Source organism: Pseudorca crassidens, chromosome X (genome assembly GCF_039906515.1).
Source record: "Pseudorca crassidens isolate mPseCra1 chromosome X, mPseCra1.hap1, whole genome shotgun sequence".
Taxonomy (NCBI): domain Eukaryota; kingdom Metazoa; phylum Chordata; class Mammalia; order Artiodactyla; family Delphinidae; genus Pseudorca; species Pseudorca crassidens.
In genome coordinates this window covers 88,903,940-88,928,073 of record NC_090317.1, presented here as the reverse complement: position 1 = coordinate 88,928,073, position 24,134 = coordinate 88,903,940, and the positions used below count along the sequence as shown (strand labels likewise).

The window sequence follows — 24,134 nt, the reverse complement described above, 5'->3', positions numbered from 1 at the left end:
TCTTTTTTACAGCTGGGTAGTATTCCATTGTGTACATATAAAACATCTTTATCCATTCATCTGTTGATAGACACTTAGATAGGCAATTGTAAATAATGCTGCTATGAATATTGGGGTACATGTATCTTTTCAAATTAGTGGGGTTTTTTTTTCAGATATATACCCAGGAGTGGGGTGTGTGTATGTGTGTGTGTGTGTGTGTGTGTGTGTGTGTGTGTGTGTATAGTCATATGGTAGTTCTATTTTTAGCTTTTTGCAAAACCTCCATACTGTTTTCTACAGTGGCTGTACCAGTTTACATTTCCACCAACAACATACAAGGGTTCCCTTTTCTCCACATCCTCGCCAACATTTATTATTTGTAGACTTTTTGATGGTAGCCATTCTGCAGGTGTGAGGTGACATCTCATTGTGGTTTTGATTTGCATTTCCCTGATGATTAGCGATGTTGAGCATCATTGCATGTGCCTGTTGGCCACCTGCACTTCCTCTTTGGAAAAATGTCTATGCAGTTCTTCTACCCATTTTTTAATTGGGTTTTTTTTGATGTTGAGTTGTATGAGCTGTTTATATATGTGGGATTTTAATCCTTTAACAGTCATATCATTTGCAAATATTTTCACCCATTGAGTAGGTTGTCTTTTCATTTTGTTTATGGTTTCCTTTGCTGTGCAAAAGCTTTTAAGTTTAATTGGGTCCCATTTGTTTATTTATGCTTTTATTTCCTTTACTTTAGGAGATGGATCAAAAAAATATTGCTTCAATTTATGTCAAAGAGTGTTCTGCCTATGTTTTCCTCCAGGAGTTTTATGGTATCCAGTCTTACATTTAGGCCTTTAATCCATCTTGATTTTTGTATATGGTGTGAGAAAAATTTCTAATTTCATTCTTTTACATGTAGCTGTCCAGTTTTCCCAGCACCACTTATTGAAGAGACTGTCCTTTCCCCATTGTATATTCTTGCTTCCTTTGTTGTAGATTAATTGACCGTAAGTGTGTGGGTTTATTTCTGGGATATCTATACTGTTTCATTGATCTATATATCTGTTTTTGTGCAGGTACCATACTGTTTTGATTACTGTAGCTTTGTGGTGTAGTCCAAAGTCTGGGAGCCCGATACCTCCAGCTTTGTTCTTTTTTCTCAAGATTGCTTTGGATTTGGGGGATGTTTTGGGGTTCCATATAAATTTTAGGATTATAAGAGCTTGGTCTCTGCCATCTGGAACATACACATACAGTGTACATTTGGTAGCCAGTGAAATAGAATGGGATTCCAAGCAGTCTTTTGTCTGTCTGTGCCAACTCTCAGGGGCCTTTGTCATTTCAACCTTCATTGCATCTGCCTGTGCAATGAAGGTATTTACTTTCTTAGACTAATTTTGGGAGTTAACTTTCTGGATCTTGTAAAGGCTGCAAATCCTTTACAGTATCTTGTGGGGACTCCTCTTGCATCTTTTTGGTTTGAGTCACTATTAAGATGCTACTTGTCAAAGGCCAGATGATGGATCCTTTAAATTTTAGAAACTTCTAAATTGGTAAATTTTAAGAGAGCTCTCATATGAAGAGCTGTTTTGTTGGTACCTATGAAAAAAAACAAATTAGAAGGTGGATACAAAAAAAAATAAAGGCTAACTAAGAACTCGCTTAGTCAAAAACAAACAGAAAAACATTTTAGGAAGCCTTATTTGTGGTCTTGGCTTCCCCTCAATGGGTCTTACAGATGCTAATTAAAACATTAGGTTAATTAATGTTAGGTTGATTAACGGGGGGAAAAATGCTGAAGGGAAAGTCAAGAGTCTTCTTCCCAGCAAGGTGAAAACTTCAAAGGGACTTGTTCTGGTAGGATAGAAATCTTTAGATGATTATAAAGAAATGGGATAAATAAAACAGACATTAATAGGATTAAAACAAATGTTTTGATAGAAAAATACCTAAGGTTGTGTGGGGCAAAGGGACCGGCTATTGGTCCCCAGAATTAAACGGCCCCCAAAATGTCTCCTCTATTTACCCCAGTTTAAAACATATATGCATTTGAAAGGCTGGAAGAAAATTACACTAAGATACATGACCAGCAATTACTTGCTGGAATGTGCACCAGGGTGGTCATAGTAAACTGGTCAGAGTTCCATGCAGTTTCAATCTGCTTTCTCCACTTTGTTTTGGAAGTAAGTAAGTGTGGGTGCACTCTTCTTGAGTGGAGTCTAGGTTTCTTACAGCCCTCATGTTAGTCCCACTGGTTTTCTAACCATCTACAAGTCTCATCTTCCTGGGCTTTGCCCCCAGGCCTGGGGCACCCAATATGCTGCTTCACCCAGTCTTAATAACAATTATAACTTAGTAAATGACCTCTCAAGATCTAATCAAATAACAATATAATGTGGATCTTTATACAGATACTAGAATTTCCTCCCCTGAAACTCCTCCATTTGACTATTCACATCAGTGAAAACTGGACTTGGAGTATTATAAAAATCCTGCTCGAAAGCATATATTAAACCATTACCATTTACTATTAAGTACACATTTAAAAGGGCCAATTAAATACATGCTGCACATGGGATTTCAAAAAGCTAGCTTCTATCACTCTTAAATGATTTTCCCCTCGCCTTTTGGGTATCTGGACTTCATGGATCAGAAGTAGTAGTATCCTAGAATGAAAAAAACTAAAAATAAAACTTTTCCTCCATTTTCTTCTTTTTTTTTAAATTTATCTCTACACTATACAGTGACCTTAGTGAGAAAAACTGTGATAACCAAATATGTGTGTGTGTGTATTTCTGAATGGTATATTTTCAACCATTTATGACCATTGTCTGTAGAGAAATTGCCTAACATTTCTGATTTTTGGTTTCCCCTTATGTAAAATGTTGGGTGAAACAACTACTTCCCAGTGACGGTGTGAGTATTAGATGTCATTATTGTATGTGGAAATACTTTTGTGAACTATAAAGGGCTATATATGTGTTATATGCTCCTTAGGAACATTCTGGTGCAGTACACATGTAAACCACTGAAAATGCAATTTTTATAAAGGCAAACAGTTTCTCTAGCCCAATTCCTGGTATGCGATAGTGCTGCGTAATATATTTTATTGTACCAATGAATTTATGCACACTTAACACATTTGGAAGCCATACTAAATTATGCTGACACCACACTAGGAACCTGAGATCCAAATGGACAAAACAGTGTCCGTGGAACTCATGGTCTAGTAGGAGAACAACCTGGAAGCAAATAACTCAAGGACTATGACAGGGTACACAGAAGTGTATACTGGGTAAAGTGTGGTTGTATAGGTACTCCCAAATTCTTTCACCCTCTCAAGCTCTTGTTCCATTGGTTACCACATCTTCCTATGTCTTCATCCTCTCACTCTCTACTGGCTCCTCCCCATTAACAAATAAGCTATGCTACCATCTCTGTCTTAGTCACAGTTTAGTGAGTCAGACAAGTACTTCCAAGAAACTGATGGATTCACAGTGGAATTTCATTTTAAAGTTAAATGGGAAGGGATGGCTGTGGAATAGTGGTAGGGTGAGGTGTTTGGCTTTAGTTACTGAGAATATGGTGGGGTCATTTGCCAAGACAGGGAACCCAGGAAGAGGGAAGCTATTAGGGAAGAGAGGCTTTGCAAAAAGACAGGTTCAGATGTAGATGAATAAATCAGAATAATGTTTAATGCTTTGTACTTGGCAAGAAGTGGAACAAGATAACTGTGGAAGAAGATAGTCTTTGTCAGGCCAAATTCAGCTCACATCCTGGCTCTGGTGTACATTAGCTCTATGACCTTGGGAAATTGACTTTTATGTGTTAAAGGTTCAATTCACCCAACATTATTGGTAAAATTAAAAACAACAGTATAAGACATACTATGGCACAGTGGTTGAGACTCTGGAATTGGATTGCCTAGGTTTGAAGCTCAGTACTATCCCTTACTTGCTATAGGAGAGTGAGTAAATTTTAACCTTCCAAGTATTCTCATCTATAAAATGGCATATTAAATACAGGCATACCTCCTTGTTTTATTGCACTTAGCAGATATAGTGTTCTTTACAAATTGAAGGTTTGTGGCAATCCTTTGTCAAGGAAGTCTATTGGTGCATTTGCTCACTTCCTTACTCTGTGCTACATTTTGGTAATTCTCCACCAGATATTGTAAACCCTCCACCAGGAAAATAATTAAGACTCCCTGAAGGCTCAGATAATGGTTAGCATTTTTTGACTTCTTACTTTTGTAAAAAGTGCTTTTGTTTACTTTTAAATTAAGGTATACACATTGGGATTTTTTTAGACATAATGCTATTGCACACTTAATGCAGTGTAAACATAACTTTTATATGCCCTGGGAAACCAAAAAACTGGTGTGACTCACTTTGTTGCAATATTCACTTTATTGTGGTGGTCTGGAACTGAACCTGCAATATCTCCGAGGTATGCCTGTAATAGTGATGACTTCACAGGCTTCTTATGAAAATTCAAATGCTTATTATGTTAAATAGTATAGAACAGTACCTGGTATATAGAAACTGCTATGCATTTTCTAAATATATTTAAAATACATAATTAAAAGTTTATTGCAAATCTCATAGGACATGAAAATAATAAATAGTAGTTGTTATTATGCCATTATACTCTCTTCTAAAATCCTGTTTAAAAAATGTCATGGCATGTCTTCATAGTTTAGGATTATCTTTAACTTTAAAATAGAATTCCACTGTGAATCCTATGGTCACTTGAAGTCCTCACCTGACTCACCCACTAAACTGTGACTGTGACAGAGATCTGCTGAAGATGTGACCCCCATGCTGAGGGTCATAAGACCTGAGATCACCAAGTTTGCTTTTCTCCTTTCCTTCAGAACTTTCCCCTACATTCCCTCTGACATTTCATAGGGCACACAAATGTCCTAGTGTCTGGCAAAGTGCTATTAAGACAAGTAATGAGACAGACTGAATATGTGGATTTTGAGCTTCCTGAAATAAGTAAAGTACAAAATCTAAATAATGGATAATATATATTCAAATAGAGGCATTGTTTTTTTGTTTTGTTTTTTAACATCTTTATTGGAGTATAATTGCTTTACAATGGTATGTTAGTTTCTGCTTTATAACAAAGTGAATCAGTTATACATATACATATGTTCCCATATCTCTTCCCTCTTGCATCTCCCTCCCTCCCACCCTCCCTATCCCATCCCTCTAGGTGGTCACAAAGCACCGAGCTGATCTCCCAGGGCTATGCGGCTGCTTCCCACTAGCTATCTATTTTACGTTTGGTAGTGTATATATGTCCATGCCACTCTACCACTTTGTCACAGCTTACCCTTCCCCCTCCCCGTATCCTCAAGTCCATTCTCTAGTAGGTTTGTGTCTTTATTCCCGTCTTACCCCTAGGTTCTTCATGACGTTTTTTTCCTTAGATTCCATATATACGTGTTAGCATACGGTATTTGTCTTTCTCTTTCTGACTTACTTCACTCTGTATGACGGACTCTAGGTCCATCTACCTCACTACAAATAACTCAATTTCGTTTCTTTTTATGGCTGAGTAATATTCCATTGTATATATGTGCCACATCTTCTTTATACATTCATCTGATGATGGACACTTTGCTGGAGAGGGTGTGGAGAAAAGGGAACACTCTTGCACTGCTGGTGGGAATGTGAATTAGTACAGCCATTATGGAGAACAGTATGGAGGTTCCTTAAAAAACTACAAATAGAACTACCATATGACCCAGGAATCCCACTACTGGTCATATACCCTGAGAAAACCATAATTCAAAAAGAGTCATGTACCAAAATGTTCATTGCAGTTCTATTTACAATAGCTAGGAGATGGAAGCAACCTAAGTGTTTTTATTTTTTAAGGTTTTGTTTTATTTTATTTATTTTTTATTGAGGTGTAGTTGATGTACAATATTGTATAAGTTACAGGTGTACAATATAGTGATTCACAATTTTTAAAGGTTATGCTCAGTTTATAGTTCTTATGAAATATTGGCTATATTCCCTGTGTTGTACAATATATCCTTGTAGCTTATTTATTTTACACATAATAGTTTGTACCTCTTACTCTCCTACTCCTATATTGCTCCTCTTCCCTTCCTTCTCCCCACTGACAGCCACTAGTTTGTTCTCTATATCTGTGAGTCTGTTTCTTTTTATTATATTCACTAGTTTGTTTTATTTTTTAGACTCCAGAAGTATTGTTTTTAGAGTGGAAGCAGTAGAAGTTTATTTAGTCTGTCATTTAACTGTAAAGAAACAGGGTCACATTAAATAGTTTCTGTGGGTCTATAGCCACTTGTCACCACACAGGTGTTTTCCGACCTCACCTCTCACTGCTGCCTAGAAATCTTGCTCTATTTTCTTCGTTCTCTTTTCTGTTCTCCACAGAGTTATTCAATACATCAATTCTGCTCTTCTTTCTCCTAACCTCTTATATTACACATTCTCTCCTCACACAGTAGATGATTTGACTCTTACCTCCCCAAGGGAAATGAATCTCTCAAGTGTAACATACCTCAGTTTTACAGCACAAATGTACAACCTTCCTTATACATAATCCAGCCTTTCTTCCTTCCCTCCAGGTATGGTGGAAGAGGTAGCCTTCCCCCCATCTAAGATAAATTCCTTCACTGTGCTTCACACACAATTCGTTCTACCCTCTTGTTCCATTGGTTACCACATCTTCCTGTGTTTTCAGGCTTTCCCTCTCTGCTGGCTCCTCCTCATCAATAAGTAAAGGTGGTCAAGTGTCTGCCACCTTGAAAACATTAAAGCTGTCCTTCAATGTGACATCAACTTTGAGCTACCATTCCATTTCTCTCCTCTTTCATAATTAAACTGCTTGAATGAATTATTTAGACTCACTGAATCTAATTCCTTATCTCCCACTCATTCCTTAGCCCACTGTCATCTGTCTTCCCACCCTTCTATTTTATTGAGGCAGTTCCTATTAATCATTTTTTCTACTGTCATTGTCACTGTAATACCCCATATGCCTTAAACTCCCTCCTTAAAATGTTGTATGCCCTCAACTCTGTCATTACTTTCTCCCCATTTCCCTCTTATTTTGATAACTACTCCTTTTTTTGATGATCGTTTTGTATGCAGTTCTCTCTCTGCCCAACCCAGAAACTTTTGTTAACGGTTTTATTAAGATGTAAATTACATATCATAATCTTCACCCATTTAGTGTATAAGTCAATGGTTGTTAGTGCATTTATAGAGTTGGGCAACCATCATCATAATCTAATTTTCAAATATCTTCATCATTTCAAAGAAAAACCTTGTACCCATTAGAGGTCAATCCCTATTCCCCTTTCCTTCAGGCACAGGCAACCATTAATCTATTTTTTTGATTCTATATGTTTGCCCATATTAGACATTAAGTGAAATTGTACAATATGTGATGTATGATGTCTGGCCTCCTGTTCATCCATGAATAGCATAGTACTTCATTCCTTTTTACTGCTGAATAATATATCCTGTTGTATGAATGTACTACATTTTGTTTATACATTCATCAATTGATGGACATTTGGGTTGTTTCCATTTTTTGGCTATTATGAATAATGCTGCTATAAATATTCATGAACAAATCTTTTTTATGGAATATGCTTTTATTTCTCTTGGGTATATATCTAGTAGTAGAATTGTTGGGTTATGTGGTAACTCTATTTAACATTTTAAAGAACTGCCAAACTATTTTCCAAAGTGGTAGTAATATTTTACACATATGAGGGCTCCAATTCCTCCACATCCTCAATAGCACTTGTTACTTTTAGTCTTTTTCATTATAGTCATTCTAGTGGGTGAGTAGTATCTCATTGTGGTTTTGATTTGCATTTCCCTAATAGCTAATAATGTTTCATGTACTTATGGTCCACATGTGTATTTCTTTGGAGAAGTCTATTCAAATCCTTTGCCCATTTTTAATTGCATTATTTGTTTTATTATTGACTTATACATATTCTTAATATTCTGGATATAATACAGATTGTTGATCATTTCAAAGAGCCAACTTTTAGTGTTGTTGATTCTCACTATTGTTTTTCTATTGTTTAATTTATTTTCATTCTATTCTTTTGTATTACTTTCTTTTTGCTTGTTTTGTGTTTACTTTGCTATTCTTTTCATAGGAATTAATAATTATGAATTATCCTTTAAAGTACTGCTTTAGCTGCATCTCAAGTTTTGGTGTTTTGATTGTATCCATCTCAAAGTATTTTCTAATTTCCATCATGATTTCTTCTTTAACCCATTGGTTATTTAGGAATGTATTGTTTAATATACACATATTTGTTAGTTTCCCATATACCTCTCTCTTGTTGATTTCTAATTTAATTCCATTTTGGTTAGAGAACATAATTTGTATGATTTCAATCCTTTAAATCTTTTGAGGCATGTTTATGGCCTAGCATACAGTCTTTTTTGGAGAAGGATCCATGTTCTTGAGTGGAATGTACATTTTGTTGTTTTTTGGTGGAGTAGTCATTAGATGTATATTAGTCTAGTCGTTTTATAGTGTTGTTCCCCTGTTGCTACTAGTATCCTGGAGCTACCAGGCCCCTCTTAATTGCTCACCATTAAGATCCCCATTGTTTTTTTCAAAAATGCCCTTAGGCATAAATATTTCCAGGTTCTTTTCCAAATAAATTCAGTCCCTTCAGGCAAAGCTGCTGTGCTTAGTTCTTACGGCCTGCTTCTGCACCCAGGGAGAAACTTCAGACAACTATACCTGAACTGGGGGTGGATATAGCAGGACACTTCTCCTGCAGTAACACCCCATTGGGCATTCAGGGGAGATAGTAACACCTGGTTATTTCAGCTTGCCTGTCTCCATGTAGAAACTTCACCCTATAAATGAACTTGGGCAGAGGAGATTGGGATCCTACTTTTACTGGCCTCTCATGCCTGAGGACAAGCCCTCACCCTATAATTGGGAGTTAGTCCTCTAGCCCAGGCTTGCCTGGAATAGTGCCTTGTCAACTGTGGTGGAATAAAAGACACTGGTGACCACCTCCTGGGATGAAAGTATAGCCCTAGACTAGGAACTGAGGGGATAGGGAGCCCTCGTCTTCTTGGGCACATCCATATCTGGAGTAAAGCTTGTCACATAGAGCTGTGGGAGATGGAACAGGTTATAGCTCAAATGCTAGATTCTATTTTTACAGAGATTTAGTAGATCTTTTTGAACAAATGTTTATCCATTTGCTGTATGCCCTTATGACAATTTCTAGGGACTTTAAACGTGTGTGTGTGTGTGTGTGTGTGTGTGTGTGGTATGTGTGTCTGTATATACATATTTGTCACCAATTAAATGGTGTTTTACTGGGGAGTGGATCCACCAAGATCCTCACACAACTATTCTGGAAGTCCTGCACCCACCCTTAAATGTTGATATTCCTCAGGGAGATTTTCACTGTCCTCTCTGTACACCCTCTCCTGGATGACCTTGACCCACCTCTTCACCTATTATCCATCTACTGATGATTCCAGAATCTACACTTCCAGCTCATTCTTCTTTCCTAAGCTGCTTGACTATGTATCTCTGGCCTTTTGGACATGTACAAGTTAATGTCTCTTGGGTACCAGAAACTAACAGTTATAAAACTAATCTCATCTTCTCAGTCCTCTGTAACTAATGTTTTCCCTCTATTAGATTCCACCTAAGGGAATGGTACCATCAACTCAGTTGCTCTAGCCAGATATCTTTAAATATATCTATATCTACCTCTCTCTAATCTCCTACATCTAATTACTCAACTCATACCCCTTTAAACCCTACAAATTTCTAAAATGTGTTCATGCCTATAAATATACTCAATTACCCTAGTTAAGGTCAGCATCATTTCTTACCTGAACTACTACCACAGTCTTCTTTCCCTTTACAAATAGTTTTCCATTCTTCAGATAAATTGATGTCATGTCTCCTCTCCTCAAATCCCTGAACAAGTCACATCAGACCCTCTATAATCTTTTTCTTACCCCATTGACTTCATCACTAGATCCTTTCTTCTTCTCTACATGCTCAAACTATGTTCCAGACATAATGAACAAGTTCCTGTTCCTAAAAGCATCATACTTTATCTGTCTTCTAGAACCTCACACCTGCTCTTCCCTCCTTCTGGAGGAATACCCTCCCACGACTTCTCCTGGCTAAGCTCTATTCACCCTTCAGGTGAAGGCACTTTCTCTGAGAATCTCTCATCCCCGCTAAACTAGGTTAGTTTACTATGTGCTGCCAGAGCCCACTGAATCCCTACTATCATAAAAACTGTACATTTTGCTGAGATTTGTTTTATCATCTGTATCCCCAGTACACTGAGAGCTCCAATTGTAAGGACTGAGGTACTAGATAAATGCAAATACTTTCCTATTTATATACCAGGTTAAAGATAGATGAAAGAACACAGCTTAAAGACTCAAAATTTTATTGATTGGGACATGATAGAGGGTCTTTCTTCATATATAACATATTAAGATTTAATTCAGGATTATGAAAAAAAATGTAAATAGACTTGGACAGCAAGTGCTCTTGGGCAGCAAAGTATTGATATTCCTGGGATGGGTTTCCTTGCTCTAAACAGAATGCATCCAGGACTGGGTTAATTCCTAAAATGCCCACTAGGGATTGTGATGCCATCGCTGATACCACCTACTAAGAATGATTTTGCAGTCCATTTATCTTTTGTAACACCCAAGAAATGAGGTCTAAGTTTGAGTGCATAGACAAAAGGAAAAGAGAGAATTGATACCAACTCTGTTCCAAGTCCTCTATGCCCTCAGCACTGGCCCCAAAGAATTCTAAACTTCTAGAGGTCCTGCCTGCTTTTTCACACTGCTGTGTAGGATTACACAGGGGCAGGGTGTTAAGTCTTCTTGGACCATGGATGGACATTTTGGTTCCCTATGTTTACTATCCTGGGAAGAGGTGGAGCACTGAGTTCACTGTAAGATATTGTCAGCCCTGTTCTTCTTCATCTTAACGTGAATCATGATCTTTGGAGTAATAGGAGACTGAATTTCTATATCCAACCCAACACATTCTAGCCCTTTGATCCATGCCATTGATTTCAGGTAAATTTGAGACACTTTGAGTACTTTTTAGAGATTGAGTTGTGGGAGCAGCTTTCCCTTCTCCATGGTGAGGATGAGTTTATCCATGATTTGAAACTGCAAACTCTCAGGTTTTTGGTAGTGATGGGGAGTGGGGGATTGAGGGACTTTCCTAGGCCATTTGGAGTCAACCTGCATTAGGGAATTGGTCTAGCAATGGAACCTAGAAAAGATATGAACTGTGCAGTAGGTGTAAATTGTGTTCTTTGCCTCACATAATCTGGTAATCTTCAATAAAATCTCATCAAAACTTACGGCCTTGTCTCTGGAGTACTGTAGGAAATTAGGGATGGGTGAGGGCACATTCTGGGGTAAAAAGGTAGAAGGGTGAGAACGGGGTTCCATTTCCTGAGTCCAGAGTGGTGGTGTCCTTGTTTACCAGTTGAAAATCACTGTCCCCAGAAGAGCACATGAGGGTCAGAGGCTACAGACATGGTAGCTTGCTGAGGATTCAGAAAAGACAGAGGGAACTTTTTGGAAAACAAGGTAGTAGCAGGCCTACTTTTAGCCAATACATTGCAATGTGTGATTTAACAAAGGGGCACTCCCTCTGAATTGATACTTCCCCCTCCCCTGCCAGCCTCAGTGCTTGGTGAGTAGGAAGTTTGTGTGGGAATTAGAAGAAAAACCAAACGAAACCAAACCAAGCCTATTCTTCCCTACATCAGGACTTGGTAGAGAGCTTGATCTGGATTTGACACCCAAGTTTTGTGCCATGCTTGCCACACTTGTGCAGGAAAGAAGTAGCACAAATTCCATGATGGCCCTGAGCATTAGCCTAAAAAACTGAGGAACAGCAAGGTGCCTGTGTGGTGCGTGCTTAACAAAAGGGGTCATGGATTTTGGGAAATATTCTGGAGGAAGGGGCTCACCTGTGCCATCTGTGTCTGGGTTACATATGTTTATATTTGAAAAGAAAAAAGGCTGGAATACACACACACACACACACACACATATTTTTTGAACTTGGTTATTCTGTGTAGGGGGTCATGTGATTTTTGATTCATTTATTTTGGGGGGAATTTTACAAATTTTCTGAAATTAAGATGAATTAATTTTGTAATCAGGAAAACAATTCAATTTTTTTTAAGGTAAATTGTAGAATGGGGAGTGGAACCTAAGCTTATGTCCACCACTGGGGTTCCAAACTTTCTGGTCATGTCTGACATACTGATGCGACTAAAAGTCTTTTTACATGTAGAACTGGGAGACCTCCAAGGAAAGAATTCACACTAAGGGAAGAGCAAGTCTGCCAACATGTCAGCTCGGGAACAAAACCTAGGTTTTTGGAGGGGAGGAGAGAGTCTGGCAACTGGGCTGTAGATTAATGTTCCAACCAAACTTCTCTACTTAAGTCTTAGGGATAGAGGGGGTCCTAAAAGTAAACTCTGAAGAATTTTTTTTCAATTTTTATTATGGAAAATTTCAAACATATATAAAAGTATAGAGAATAGAATAATGAACTCCCAAATATCCATCACGCAGCTTCAATAATTATCAATTTATCACCAATTTCAACTATATGCTCACTTACTCCACCCTCAGATTATTTTGAAGCAAGTATCAGTAGCATATCACTTCATGTGTCAAACTTACAGTACATTTCTCTAAAAGATAAGAATAAAAAAAAACATAACCACAGTACCATATCACACCTAAAAAACCCCAATATGTTGGGGAGGTGTGTTTTTATTTCAAATTCTGTAAAGGTTGGGGGAACAATTAATAAATAAATATATTTCACTGTTAACATGAGGAAGGGTGTAACACTCAAATGGAGCCCATTTTTTTCCTGATGTAATTGCTTTACAATGCAAAAGAAAGAAAACTACCATATTAAAGCCACTTTAGGGCCTTTGTAGGGAGCTGGGGAAGAGTGCTGACATCACAAACCCCATGGCAGAACTCCATAAAACTTCCTCTAAACACCTTTGTCATTTTCTTAAAGTTGATCTCCTGGAGGTAGCTGACCCAAGTCCTCTCTAAATCTTTCATTTTCGGTCCCCCCCCAACAGAAGTTTTTTTTTCCCCCCAATGCCTTTGCCAAGTGACAACAATTTAGTTGTCTTTCAGTCCTCTGCATTCTCACATGCAGAAACCAGGGGGGGATGAGGAGCTAGCTGATGTATTGGAAAAGGGGAGGAAAACTGTGGCTAACTGAATCACTAAGAGATGCAAAAGAAACCTAGGCAAGCTAAGAGGCATGATTAACTTTGGAAACTGCCTATAGCAGTCTTTTTGCCTCTGGCATCAAATAATACAGTATACTGAATCTGAAAAATAAGAAAAACCATCTTTTCTTCAAAGAGATGTTAAGATTACATGGAAGAGGTGGTTAGGGCAGTGCAAAAACATTAAATTTGTTATTTGTATATCATTTTAAAATTTTATAAAAAGCACATTATCTTATGTTCATTGTATTTATTTTTATAGTTACTTTTATAGCAAGTGATATTTTTGAATAAAATTTTAAGCAAATTAACAACAGTACAAAAACACTGAAGTTGTTACATAAAGGACTGATTCTACAGAATGTTGCCTTAAGTGATGGGTAATCTTAAAACTGTGCTAGCCACTGTGTGGTATGCCTTAGAAATATGAGTAATAATTCTTGTCCTTGAATATCTTACAACTGCCTTGAAAAGTTTCTGAAACACCTGATACAGAAAAGCCACACACGTGGTGCCTGGACAGCATATACTCTACTAGCACCAGATTGGAAGGGGAACGTTTTGCCATGTAGTGATTATAAAATATGACCTTCAGTGATGCCAACCATATTTCAAGTAGTGTCTAAGATGCAGAATATGCAAAGAGTAAGGAAGTGTGGTCCTTGCTCTCAAGGATATCATAGTCTAATGGAGAAGGCAGACATATCAAAAAAGCACAATAAAAGGCTACGGGTGCTGAATAAGAGTCTGTTCACATACAATAGTACAATCACCAGGGCAAGAGGAGTCAGTGGAATAGACAGGGAAGGAGTGTCCCAAGATGTAGGAGGAAAACCAGATGAGCTGTCTCCTTGGAAGCATGGAAGTGCTCACCTATACTTGCCAATTCCATTCATCAGTGGTTCACATCAATGACTCTTTCAAAGCAATCCTGGATATCTTTGCTGTTCATCTGGAGAAACAAACCAACATACAATTAGCAGGCTCATACTAATTTAACAATTCTTCCAATTGATAAATTTACAAAAGGTTTATTATCTGTATCACTCACTTTGCATTTGGAAAGCCTTCACAGAATTATCTAATGCAGATGCAATGTGAGTCTGGATCAGCAGCTGAGGGAGTTACAGGTCAGTATATGTTACAAAACAAAGAAGTCAGGAAAGCAGTGATACCAGAAGTTTTGCAAAGGGGGAGTGGTCATCTAAGACATAAAAAAGTCCTAAATTCCATGTTCTGGACTCTAAGCTTATGGCAATTATTCAGGCTGGTTCCTATCCATCAAAAAGTTTGTTGTCTACTGGCCACACAGCCATGCAAATAGAGAAGTACAATAAATTGTGAGAACCATGACACACACAGAAGAGGGTACGTTGACCCAGGTGGTCAGAAAAGGCTTCTCGTAGAAGTTTATGAAGTAACTATTTTTATTATCTTCTATTTTATATTAAAAAACCCTGAGCATGAGATAGTTAGATAACTTGGCTGAAGTTACAGAATTAACAAAAACTGGAAGCAGTTTTCAACCCTAGGTCTGTTTGACTTCAAAGCCCAATGTAGTTTGATGTATCACATCAAACTCTCATAAAAATGTCAAGTTTTATTTCAGTCACCATAGTGACTTTTCCATTTCTCATAATGCTGTTTGCCCATAAAATCTGTTAAATACAGTGTAACAGTTTGTCAGGAGACAACTACCAGGAAAATACTGATGAAACTGTGGTAGTGCCTGGTGGCTTCCCCATATGGGATGCCTGGAAGTAAAAGCTCTGCCCCCCAAATATACATTATTTGTGTGTGTGTACATATACAGACACAATTTCTTGAAAAAAATTTATACTTTATAGACATAGCAATAATTATTTCTAGTGTTTCTATGTATCTACATTAATCTTTAATGTTTTCTCTCTATACATTAAAATAATAAAGTATTTGAGCAGCTGAAAATATATGCTGTTTATTAAACATGCAGAAAATAAATCTGATTCATTTCTGCAAACTTCAATTATCTATGGAGAGTACCCTTTCTCTGTTTTTACCAAGGGGAGGGCTGAAAAACCAAACAAACAACATATAAGTGACTTTTTAATACTCTTACAAGGAAAAAGAATCCCAACTGTACATCAATCTTTGGAGCACTGAGGTGGTAGAAATTTTCTGTATATGACCTCTGCTCACCTGTTTAGCCTGAAACACTTGGTCTTAAAGAGAAAAAACGAAATCTCCTTGGAGCTTTAAACTATTTTAGGCTAGGTTCCAGAGAATATTTCACAAAAACTACTTAAATGAACCTAACGGTCAATCCTTAAAAATAGCATGACAGGGCTTCCCTGGTGGCGCAGTGGTTGAGAGTCCGCCTGCCGATGCAGGGGACACAGGCTCTTGCCCCGGTCCGGGAAGATCCCACATGCTGCGGAGCGGCTGGGCCCGTGAGCCATGGCCGCTGAGCCTGCGCGTCTGGTGCCTGTGCTCCACAACGGGAGAGGCCACAAGAGTGAGAGGCCCACGTACCGCAAAAAAAAAAAAAAAAAATAGCATGATATATTCTAAATGTTTCTGGCAAAAAACAACGACAAAAAAAAGAAAAAAAAACAACCAAAAAAACAAACCCACAACATATTTATAGGCTAAATTCTTTATAACGGGTTAATATGAATATTGTACATTTTTGCCTTTGTCAGATACTTAATTTAAGAACCAAATAAGACGATGCATTATTACCTCTAAGAATAACAAGTTATGGCTCCAAAGTATTTGTGACAGCATTTCAGGTGGAAGGGGTTTTTATCTGCAAAAATATCTGTAAAATAAGAACCCAGTATATCTGCTGTGTTAATGTTAATGTAGAATTTAAGAATCTTCTTGAATAACTAGGTTATTGGGGGAAAATATCTTTGGGTCTATTTGAGATTGAATGAATAGTAAAAGTCAGATTGTTTGGAATTAAAAATATGTACTCAAATATATATTCGATATATATCACTTTTGCAGAGAAAAACAGAAAAATACACAATAACCATAATTAATCAAATGATATAATACAGATAATAAAACTGTCATTGGTTTTAAAAACCCACTCATTTTTTAGTTTACTTTGATAGCCATTAGTACCGAAAATGTTTTGTGAACTGAAACTTGTACATTGTTTATCTGTGCTTGAATGTGTAATACGATTTGTTTTCAAAAGAGTGGTACTGAATTTCTTTAGAAAGTGGAACAGAACCCACTTTTTAGAAGCAATCATATAAGCATGTTACCAATTTGTAGAATTAAAATGCAACCAAATAGAGAAAAATATGAGTATTTTGAGGAACAAAATACATATAGCACACAAGGGGGCAGCACAAAAGAGTATGTGTTCTAAAATTCAATATAAAGTTCAAAAGCAGAACTTAAAAGATAGGAGGGGTAGTACTGATTAGGAAGAGGAATGCAATGGGCTTTTGAGTTACAGGTAATATTAATTTCTGGATCTGAACTCTGGTTACATGTATGTGCTCACTATATAAAGATTCATTAAGCTGTAAAGATTTGTCAACTGTTCTGTATGTATGCTGCACAACAGTAAGCTATGAATTAATTTAAGAAAGGTAACTTCCATTAAATCTTCAGCAGTAATTGTGTTTAAAAACAGGTTACTTTGAGGACTAACAAAATGTTTTAAACAACCATTATTTTCTACCTTATTTATTTACTAGAAGGATGTTTTAAAAATGCTTAAGCGTTATATAAGCAATGACCTTTCCACCCTGATGTCCTCTTCAGAAAGTAGATTTTCCCACTACCTAACTCCCGACATGGCTAGAGGAATAAAGGTAGTTCCAGAAGACAGACCTATGCACCTTAGATAGGATCCCTGATTTCAAACAAGTACTGATGCAAATGTAAGAGCTTTTAATTTGGTAGCTTTTAAGTCTGTCATGTGACACAAAACCTTTATCCTAAATCTTCACGAGAGATTGTTCAGGCATCCTGACAGTTTGAGGATTCTGTAGCAGCTGAATATCAAGAAGGCTAACTCACTGAACTGGGATGTAATTACCATATAATATTCCATTCTTTTGGCTACTGGTATTCCGACAAGTTTAAGTGGACTATCATGAATTCAAATATGTGAACTAACTTTCTTTCAAAGACTAGTTTATAATGAGAGAACCATGTTGTTCTAGGGCACTGAGAAAGGAGCAATGGCAGTTGAAAGTTGAGCACGCTAAATCACACTCAGAATACAGTTTTCATAATATGTACATATCAGGATATGTACATAACAATACCTTCCCGAGAGGGTCTTTATTCTATAAAATAATATTTTGCTAAGCTACATTCAGGCTCAATGGAAAATGGCCATTTCAAGTAAGAAGTAAAAAACTACCAGTTGTGAAAATGTTCTGAAAATTGAATTATCAACATATGAATTAAGCAATTTCTGAAAAAGGCAAATTAGATCACATATCTGAAGATAAAATTATTGTTCAGTGTGGAAAGAGCACATGATGTAAAATTCCTTAAATAGTTCTTTGAAATTCAACACTGGTCCTTCAAACCAATCCCCATCACAGAAAGGCTTGCTGACAAGAGCTAATGCTGTGAATGAGAAAACAACTTAAGAGAAAAAATTAATGAAGTTGCCATACAACCAAGGTGATCAGATTTTAAAGGCCTTCACTACAAAAAACCCACAAGACTGGTACCAAAAGTGCACATACGCACACAGACACACGCAGACACATACGGACACACACACACGTGTGAACTGTAAAGAAAAAACAACCACAACACGTATACACGTGTACACACACACACACACACCCGCCCCCAAAAGACTGGGTCAGCAGTTAAGGCACCTTTATAAAAAACAAACAAACAAACAAACAAACCAAAACATCCCATGTGGCTTTGGCTTTCCGAAATGTGTTACAGTGCTACCAAGAAGCGATTCTGAAAGCATCTGAAAACGTGCAAAATGTCTGAAAACAGTGCCTGGCAACTGAGACAGTTTGCAAGCGTGATTCAGAGGTCTGCCAAGGAAACAAAAGAAGCCTCCCTCCTCCCGGTGAGACCTCACACGGCACCAGGGGCGCTCCGGGCACTATTTACTGTCAGGTAGGTGGAAAGCAAGAGTCTGTGCAGGAGCGGTACATACTAGGGATCGCTCTCTGGCGGGGACGGGGCCATGGAGTTTCCACTGGTTGGGGAACCGCCCAGCTTTAGTTTTTGCAGATATTCGGCATGCACGGGCTTGTGGCACTGGAGAACCTTGATCGCATCTTCGACTTTGAACCACTCTCGCTTCCTCCCAATGCTAACCGAATCTTCCCAATCCTCCAGAATCTCAGTGACAGTCAGTACATACACGTACGTTCTGTGCTTGCGATCTTGGTTCTGCTCGAAAATGCCCAGGAGCCGGCCCAACTTCCCCTTGACTCCCGCCTCTTCGTACACCTCGCGGACTGCAGCACCGCCCGGCTCCTCCTCGGGCTCCATGCCCCCGCCCGGCACGATCCAGCGGTCCGGGTACCGACTGCTACTCACTAACAGCACCTCGTCTTCGCGCTCGCTCCGGAAGCACAGGCACGCCGCCCGCTTCTTGAACCCCTCCGGGTCGTAGGTCCGCGTCTGGTTCGGCTTGCACTTCATCCTCGAGGCCGCTCGCCGCTGCTCGGGTCCCCGCTGCCGCCGCCACCGGGACGAGGGACTCCGAGGTGCTGCCGAGAGAAAGGGCCGCGGCGAGGGGCGGCGAGAGGCGGCGAGAGAGAGAAGCGCCTCAGCCCGTGAGCCCCGGGCGCTCGGGGAAGATGAGGCGGGGGCGGGGACGGAGGCGGGGGCGCGCGAGGTACGTCAGTCGGTCCGTCCCCCCGCGCGGCCGGGGGGTCCCGGGCGCAGACGCCTGAGTGGAGGAGGCGCCACCGCCCCCGCCCCCATCCCCGCCTCCGCCCCGGAGCCCGCCACTCTGCGCGGAGCCCACCCGCGTCTCCGGTGCGCGTCCGCGTCCCCTCCCTCCTCAGCCGACGGGGCCGGGGTTGAGAGAGGTGAGGCGCATTCGCGGGCGCGTCCGCGTCCCCGGGCACGTGCGCGTTCCCGTCGGAGGGCGGGGGGCGGGGGTCTCGTGGCTCCCGCAGCGCGCGGCGCCTGGGGCGCACTGCGCAGGCGCCCCGCACCTCCGGGCTGGGATTCTGCAGCCCCCGGGGTGAAATGCACCGCCTTGTGACCTGGGCCAAGCTTGCTTGCACGTGTGCCTTCGAGCCAGACGTGGCTGTGGCGCGGCCGGACGTTTCTCCTCACCCTCCCCACCAGGTTGCAGGAAACACACACGCAATCGTTTTACACACAGGACGGACGGTCAAGTGCGTGTGGTCCTCGTCATCACCCATAAGGTAGAGTGCCGGCTTACTTACAGGAAGGCCCCGGTTTTGTCAAGACGATCCTCGGTATTCTTGACAAAACAGTACCTAATCTTTGCTGAGTCATATCATGCAGTTTTGTTTCTTCAGCAGGTTCTTCACCTTGCCAGGCATCTTGGCACAGCCCATAAGTGAACACCTTTCTTGAACCCCTATTGACATCTTACCCAACCTCTGGTCCTCGGTTTGCTCAGCAGTAAACTCCTCACCTACTTGGTTCGGACCTTTGCACTTTGGGTCATGTTCACCCAACAGCTGGAGAACCACCCAAAGCAGTGTTTTATTAAATCCCAGGAATCTCTCACCTCCACACACTCCACCCTTGTCTCTCTTTCTCATTGAGAAGTACTGGTTGAGGCTTTGGGAAACATGCCTCTGGCAATCCCTTCATATTTTGCATGTTGATTTTTAGAAGCCTCCTGGCCAGGGACTCCAGCAAGGCCACTTGGTGCTCTCTCCCCTCTGTCTGGTCATCCTGTCCCCTTGGCCAAGAAGTGGCCCTCCCACAGCCCCAGATGTAACAGCCTAAAGCCTTCCCCCTCCTTCGTATTTTTTCTTATTGTTTCCCTGCTCTCACAGTAACCTGTGGAGAAGACCTCTGATATCCCCTCCCTTTTGCCTTATTGCAACTTAGGCATCTTTGTCTCTCTCTTACCCACAGACCGTCTGCTGGCATCAGGCAAGCAGGATCACAACACCTCACTTTTCCAGTGAAATAATCCATTCATCAAGGAGAAATTGAATCGGAAAGGTATGTGGAAAATGGTTACGAAACATACAGTCCGGTTTTTAAATAACAAGTTAGTTCAGCTTGCCAGTTCAGCTTGTTCCACGCCGTGTGTATCCAAATAGCTCATAAAATTGATTCTGTTCCTGGTGGCAAGACTACCCTCAATATCTAGAAGTATAATAAGACAAAAATATATGGGCATAATATAATAAAACTGTATGAAGAAAATGGTAAAATGGAGAAATGAAGAGAATGACCTCAACCAATAGCGATACTAGTGCTAATGACCATATTTTACCGATATATGGATGATCAAGGAACATTTGGAGGAAGGCAACATACCGTGATTAAAAACAAACTAGGAGGACTTCCCTGGTGGCCCAGTGGTTAAGACTCTGCGCTTCAATGCAGGGGGCACGGGTTGGATCCCTGGCTGGGGAACTGCCTCACGCCGCGAGGTGTGGACAAAACAAACAAACAAACAAAACACAACAAAAAACCCCCCAAAACACTAGGAAAATAGATTTCAGCACAGGCTGTATACCTCAGTGTGCCCATACTCACAAATAAATGATGTTAAACAACTAGAAACAAAATCCATTATAGTCAGGATCTAGGCAAATATACCAATTATCACCCATATTATTACATATCATTTTAGATTTTCTTTCCCGTGCAATGAGATTGTAAAGAGAAAAAAGCCTACCATTTTGATAAATAAGACAAAATTGTCATTCTTAGCAGATGGTAGGAATATATTCTTGGGAAACACCTAAGAAACGATGTAAAAATAAATTTCTTTAGGGCTTCCCTGGTGGCGCAGTGGTTGGGAATCCGCCTGCCGATGCAGGGGACACGGGTTCGTGACCCGGTCCGGGAGGATCCCACATGCCGCGGAGCGGCTGGGCCCGTGGGCCATGGCCGCTGAGACTGCGCGTCCGGAGCCTGTGCTCCGCAGCGGGAGGGGCCACAATGGTGAGAGGCCCGTGTACGGCAAAAATAAATAAATAAAAATAAATAAAAAATAAATTTCTTTAAATGGTAGACGTTAATAAACATTAACATTTAAAATCCCAAGAGCTTTCATGTATGCCAGCAATAACCCTGTAGAAAATATAATGTGGAAACGATGACATCACAGTAGCAATATCAACCACTACAAAGTAAACAAAATACCGAGGGATCCTGAAAAAAAACATTGTAGTAGAAAATGATAAAACTTGTACTCAACTCTAAAAGATATTTGAATTAATCAAGAGGAACTTTAGCAAAGCTGGGAGATTGGACTGGTGTCTGCAGGGAGGTGTGGACCAAACAGGCCCCAGCCACATCACCAGTCTGCTTCACAGTTACCAGGTAGTATGTCCTTGTCTCACCAGAGGTGCCGTTTTATAGTCTGCTGCATCACTCCCACATCAGATTATGCCTATGCAATATGTCTGTGCTGGGGGTGGGGCATATTTATTGGAAGGGGGAGGAGAAGCAACATTATAATATGGAAGGAGGTAGAGACTGAATTCCTACTGGCAAAGTCATAACATGTTCCTGGATAAAGAGATCCACAGGTTGTAGGTTTAGTGCAATGCCAAGGAAGTTTCCAAATTAGTTTTTTTCCAAATTTCATAAAATAATTTTATTTTCCACCTGTTAAAACAATAGGGCAAGACAGTTTTAACTTTTTCTAAAGAAGAGTAGAAATCTTTTTTGGGAGACTAGCACTCTGCTGTCTGGTTTATCTATAGTTCATTGTTTCTCCACTGATGAACAGGGTTGTTTCATGAGCCACTGTGGTAGCAGACTGTTACAGCAACAGCTGTGATACGTGCATGCCTCCCACATTGTCCTTGGCCTTGGCACGGAGCTTGCTTTGTGCCATGGGACCATAGCAAGTGTGAAGCAAGCAGAGAATTGAAAAGTGCCTGTGCACTGGGGTTTGCCCTCTCTTGCTGCTCTTGAAACAAGATGACAACAATGTGAAGAAGCCTGGGCTAGGTGAGTGATGAGAGATCCACAGTCCATGCATCGCCTTCACCCCACCTTACAGTGGATCCTTTGCCAGAAATGTAGGTGAGACCATCCTAGACCATACAGCCCGCAGCAGAGCCAGTTAGCCGATAGAGCACTGACCACGGATGCGTAAGTAAGCCCTCTGAGAAGAGCAGAAGGACCAGTCACCCGAGCCCAGCTGAAGTCGTTGGGCTGCAGAATTATGAGCAAAAGAATCAGTTGTTGTTTAAAGCCACTAAAATTTGGGGTGGTTTCTTATACATCAAGAGCTAGCTGACACCACCATTAACTGCCATCCATCAAAATCCAACCAAAAATAAAGAAAGTATGTTTCCCAGTAGAAATTCCACCTCTTCTTGAAGAGGTTGCCATTGAACTTTCCCTGGAGTCAGAAGGAGAGGGATGAAGTTAAGACATGTAATATTTGTACGTGTCAGTCTTTGTGCCAGACCCTGTGTTGAGCCCTGTATCCTGTTTAACTGACAGCCCATTAAATCCTAAGGAGACAGTTATTATTTCCGTTTCATAGAAGAGAAGGCTTAGAGTGGAGTTAGTATTTGAATTCAAGTCTTCATGTCTCTATAGCTGTGCTCTCACAAAGTCACCATGTCTTGTCAAAAGGATTCTTTTTATCAAGAGCTACGGTTTGTTGTGGCATTTAAAAAAATTTATTTTATTGAAGTGTAGTTGATTTACAACGTTGTATTCATTTCTACTGTATAGCAAAGTGATTCAGTTATACATATGTATACATTCTTTTTCATGTTCTTTTCCATTATGGTTTATCACAGGATATTGAGTATAGATCCCTGCGCTGTACAGTAGAACCTTGCTGTTTATCCATTCTATATATAATACTTTGCATCTGCTAATCCCAAACTCCCAATCCATCCCTCTCCCAGCCTCCTCCCCCTTGGCAACCACGAGGCTGCTCTCTATGTCTGTGAGTCCTTTTCTGTTTCGTAGATAAGTTCATTCGCGTCATATTTTAGATTTCACATATAAGTGATATCACATGGTATTTGCCTTTCTCTGTCTGACTTCCTTCACTTAGTATGATAATCTCTAGGCCCATCCATGTTGCGGCAAGTGGCATTATTTCATTCTCTTTTGTGGCTGAGTAGTGTTCCATTGTATATAGGAACCACATCATCTTTATCCATTCCTCTGTCGATGGACATTTAGGTTGTTTCCATGTCTTGGCTGTTGTGAAGAGTGCTGCAGTGAACACTGGGGTGCATGTATCTTTTCAAGTTATGTTTTTCTCCAGATATATGCCTGGGAGTGGGATTGCAGGATCATATGGCAACTCTGTTTTTAGTTTTTTTGAGGAACCTCCATACCGTTTTCCACAGTGGCTCCACCAGTTTACATTCTGTTGTGGCATTTTTGGATGACGTTCAGAGTTGACTTCTTAGGTAAGGTGTTCATTTGCTAAGGGTCACTGAGTTCAAAGGAAGCTATTTCCGCTCTGGATGTTCTTCTCCTGAGAAATATAGTGAAAAGCCCACCTGAGGGCCCATCTCACTCCCACCAATGAAGGATGTCACCTTGACACGTTACTTAACAACTTGAAGTTCAATTTCCCCTGCAAGCATAAAATGGAATTAGTGTTACAGAGAAGAAGACGTTCTATTTTGTCATCATCCTGGGCATTGATTTTGATTTGTCGAGGGTCCACTTTATGCATGTAATATTT

The 24,134-nt window shown here is 40.0% G+C and overlaps 1 protein-coding gene and 1 long non-coding RNA gene across 5 annotated transcripts in view; one reads left to right on the top strand and one right to left on the bottom strand.

The window, feature by feature from the left end:
* Window positions 1-12,763: 12,763 nt before the first annotated feature.
* On the bottom strand, window positions 12,764-19,328 carry NUDT11 (nudix hydrolase 11). 3 transcript variants are annotated; one of them, XR_010939787.1, is made up of 2 exons: window positions 18,175-18,432; window positions 12,764-14,249 (listed from the first exon to the last, which is right to left on the bottom strand). XR_010939787.1 is itself a non-coding variant. In XM_067722531.1 (2 exons), coding segments are annotated over exons 1-2 (495 nt in total). In that variant the 5' UTR covers window positions 18,935-19,326; the 3' UTR covers window positions 12,764-14,248. The 3 variants fall into 3 exon arrangements, 2 of the variants coding, with proteins under 2 accessions (XP_067578632.1, XP_067578633.1); XM_067722531.1 differs by lacking the exon at window positions 18,175-18,432 and adding an exon at window positions 18,441-19,326; XM_067722532.1 differs by lacking the exons at window positions 12,764-14,249; window positions 18,175-18,432 and adding an exon at window positions 18,440-19,328.
* Window positions 19,329-19,336: 8 nt separating this feature from the next.
* The window catches only part of LOC137216488 (uncharacterized), a 47,015-nt gene continuing 42,217 nt past the window's right edge, over window positions 19,337-24,134 (top strand). For both annotated transcript variants that reach the window (XR_010939788.1, XR_010939789.1), the window contains exons 1-2: window positions 19,337-19,671; window positions 20,360-20,449. This is a non-coding gene — a long non-coding RNA (uncharacterized lncRNA). The remainder of the gene's footprint in view (window positions 19,672-20,359; window positions 20,450-24,134) is intronic.

Coding starts and splice junctions, on each gene's coding strand:
- NUDT11 (XM_067722532.1), bottom strand. CDS start 18,934: ATGAAGTGCAAGCCGAACCAGACGCGGACCTACGACCCGGAGGGGTTC.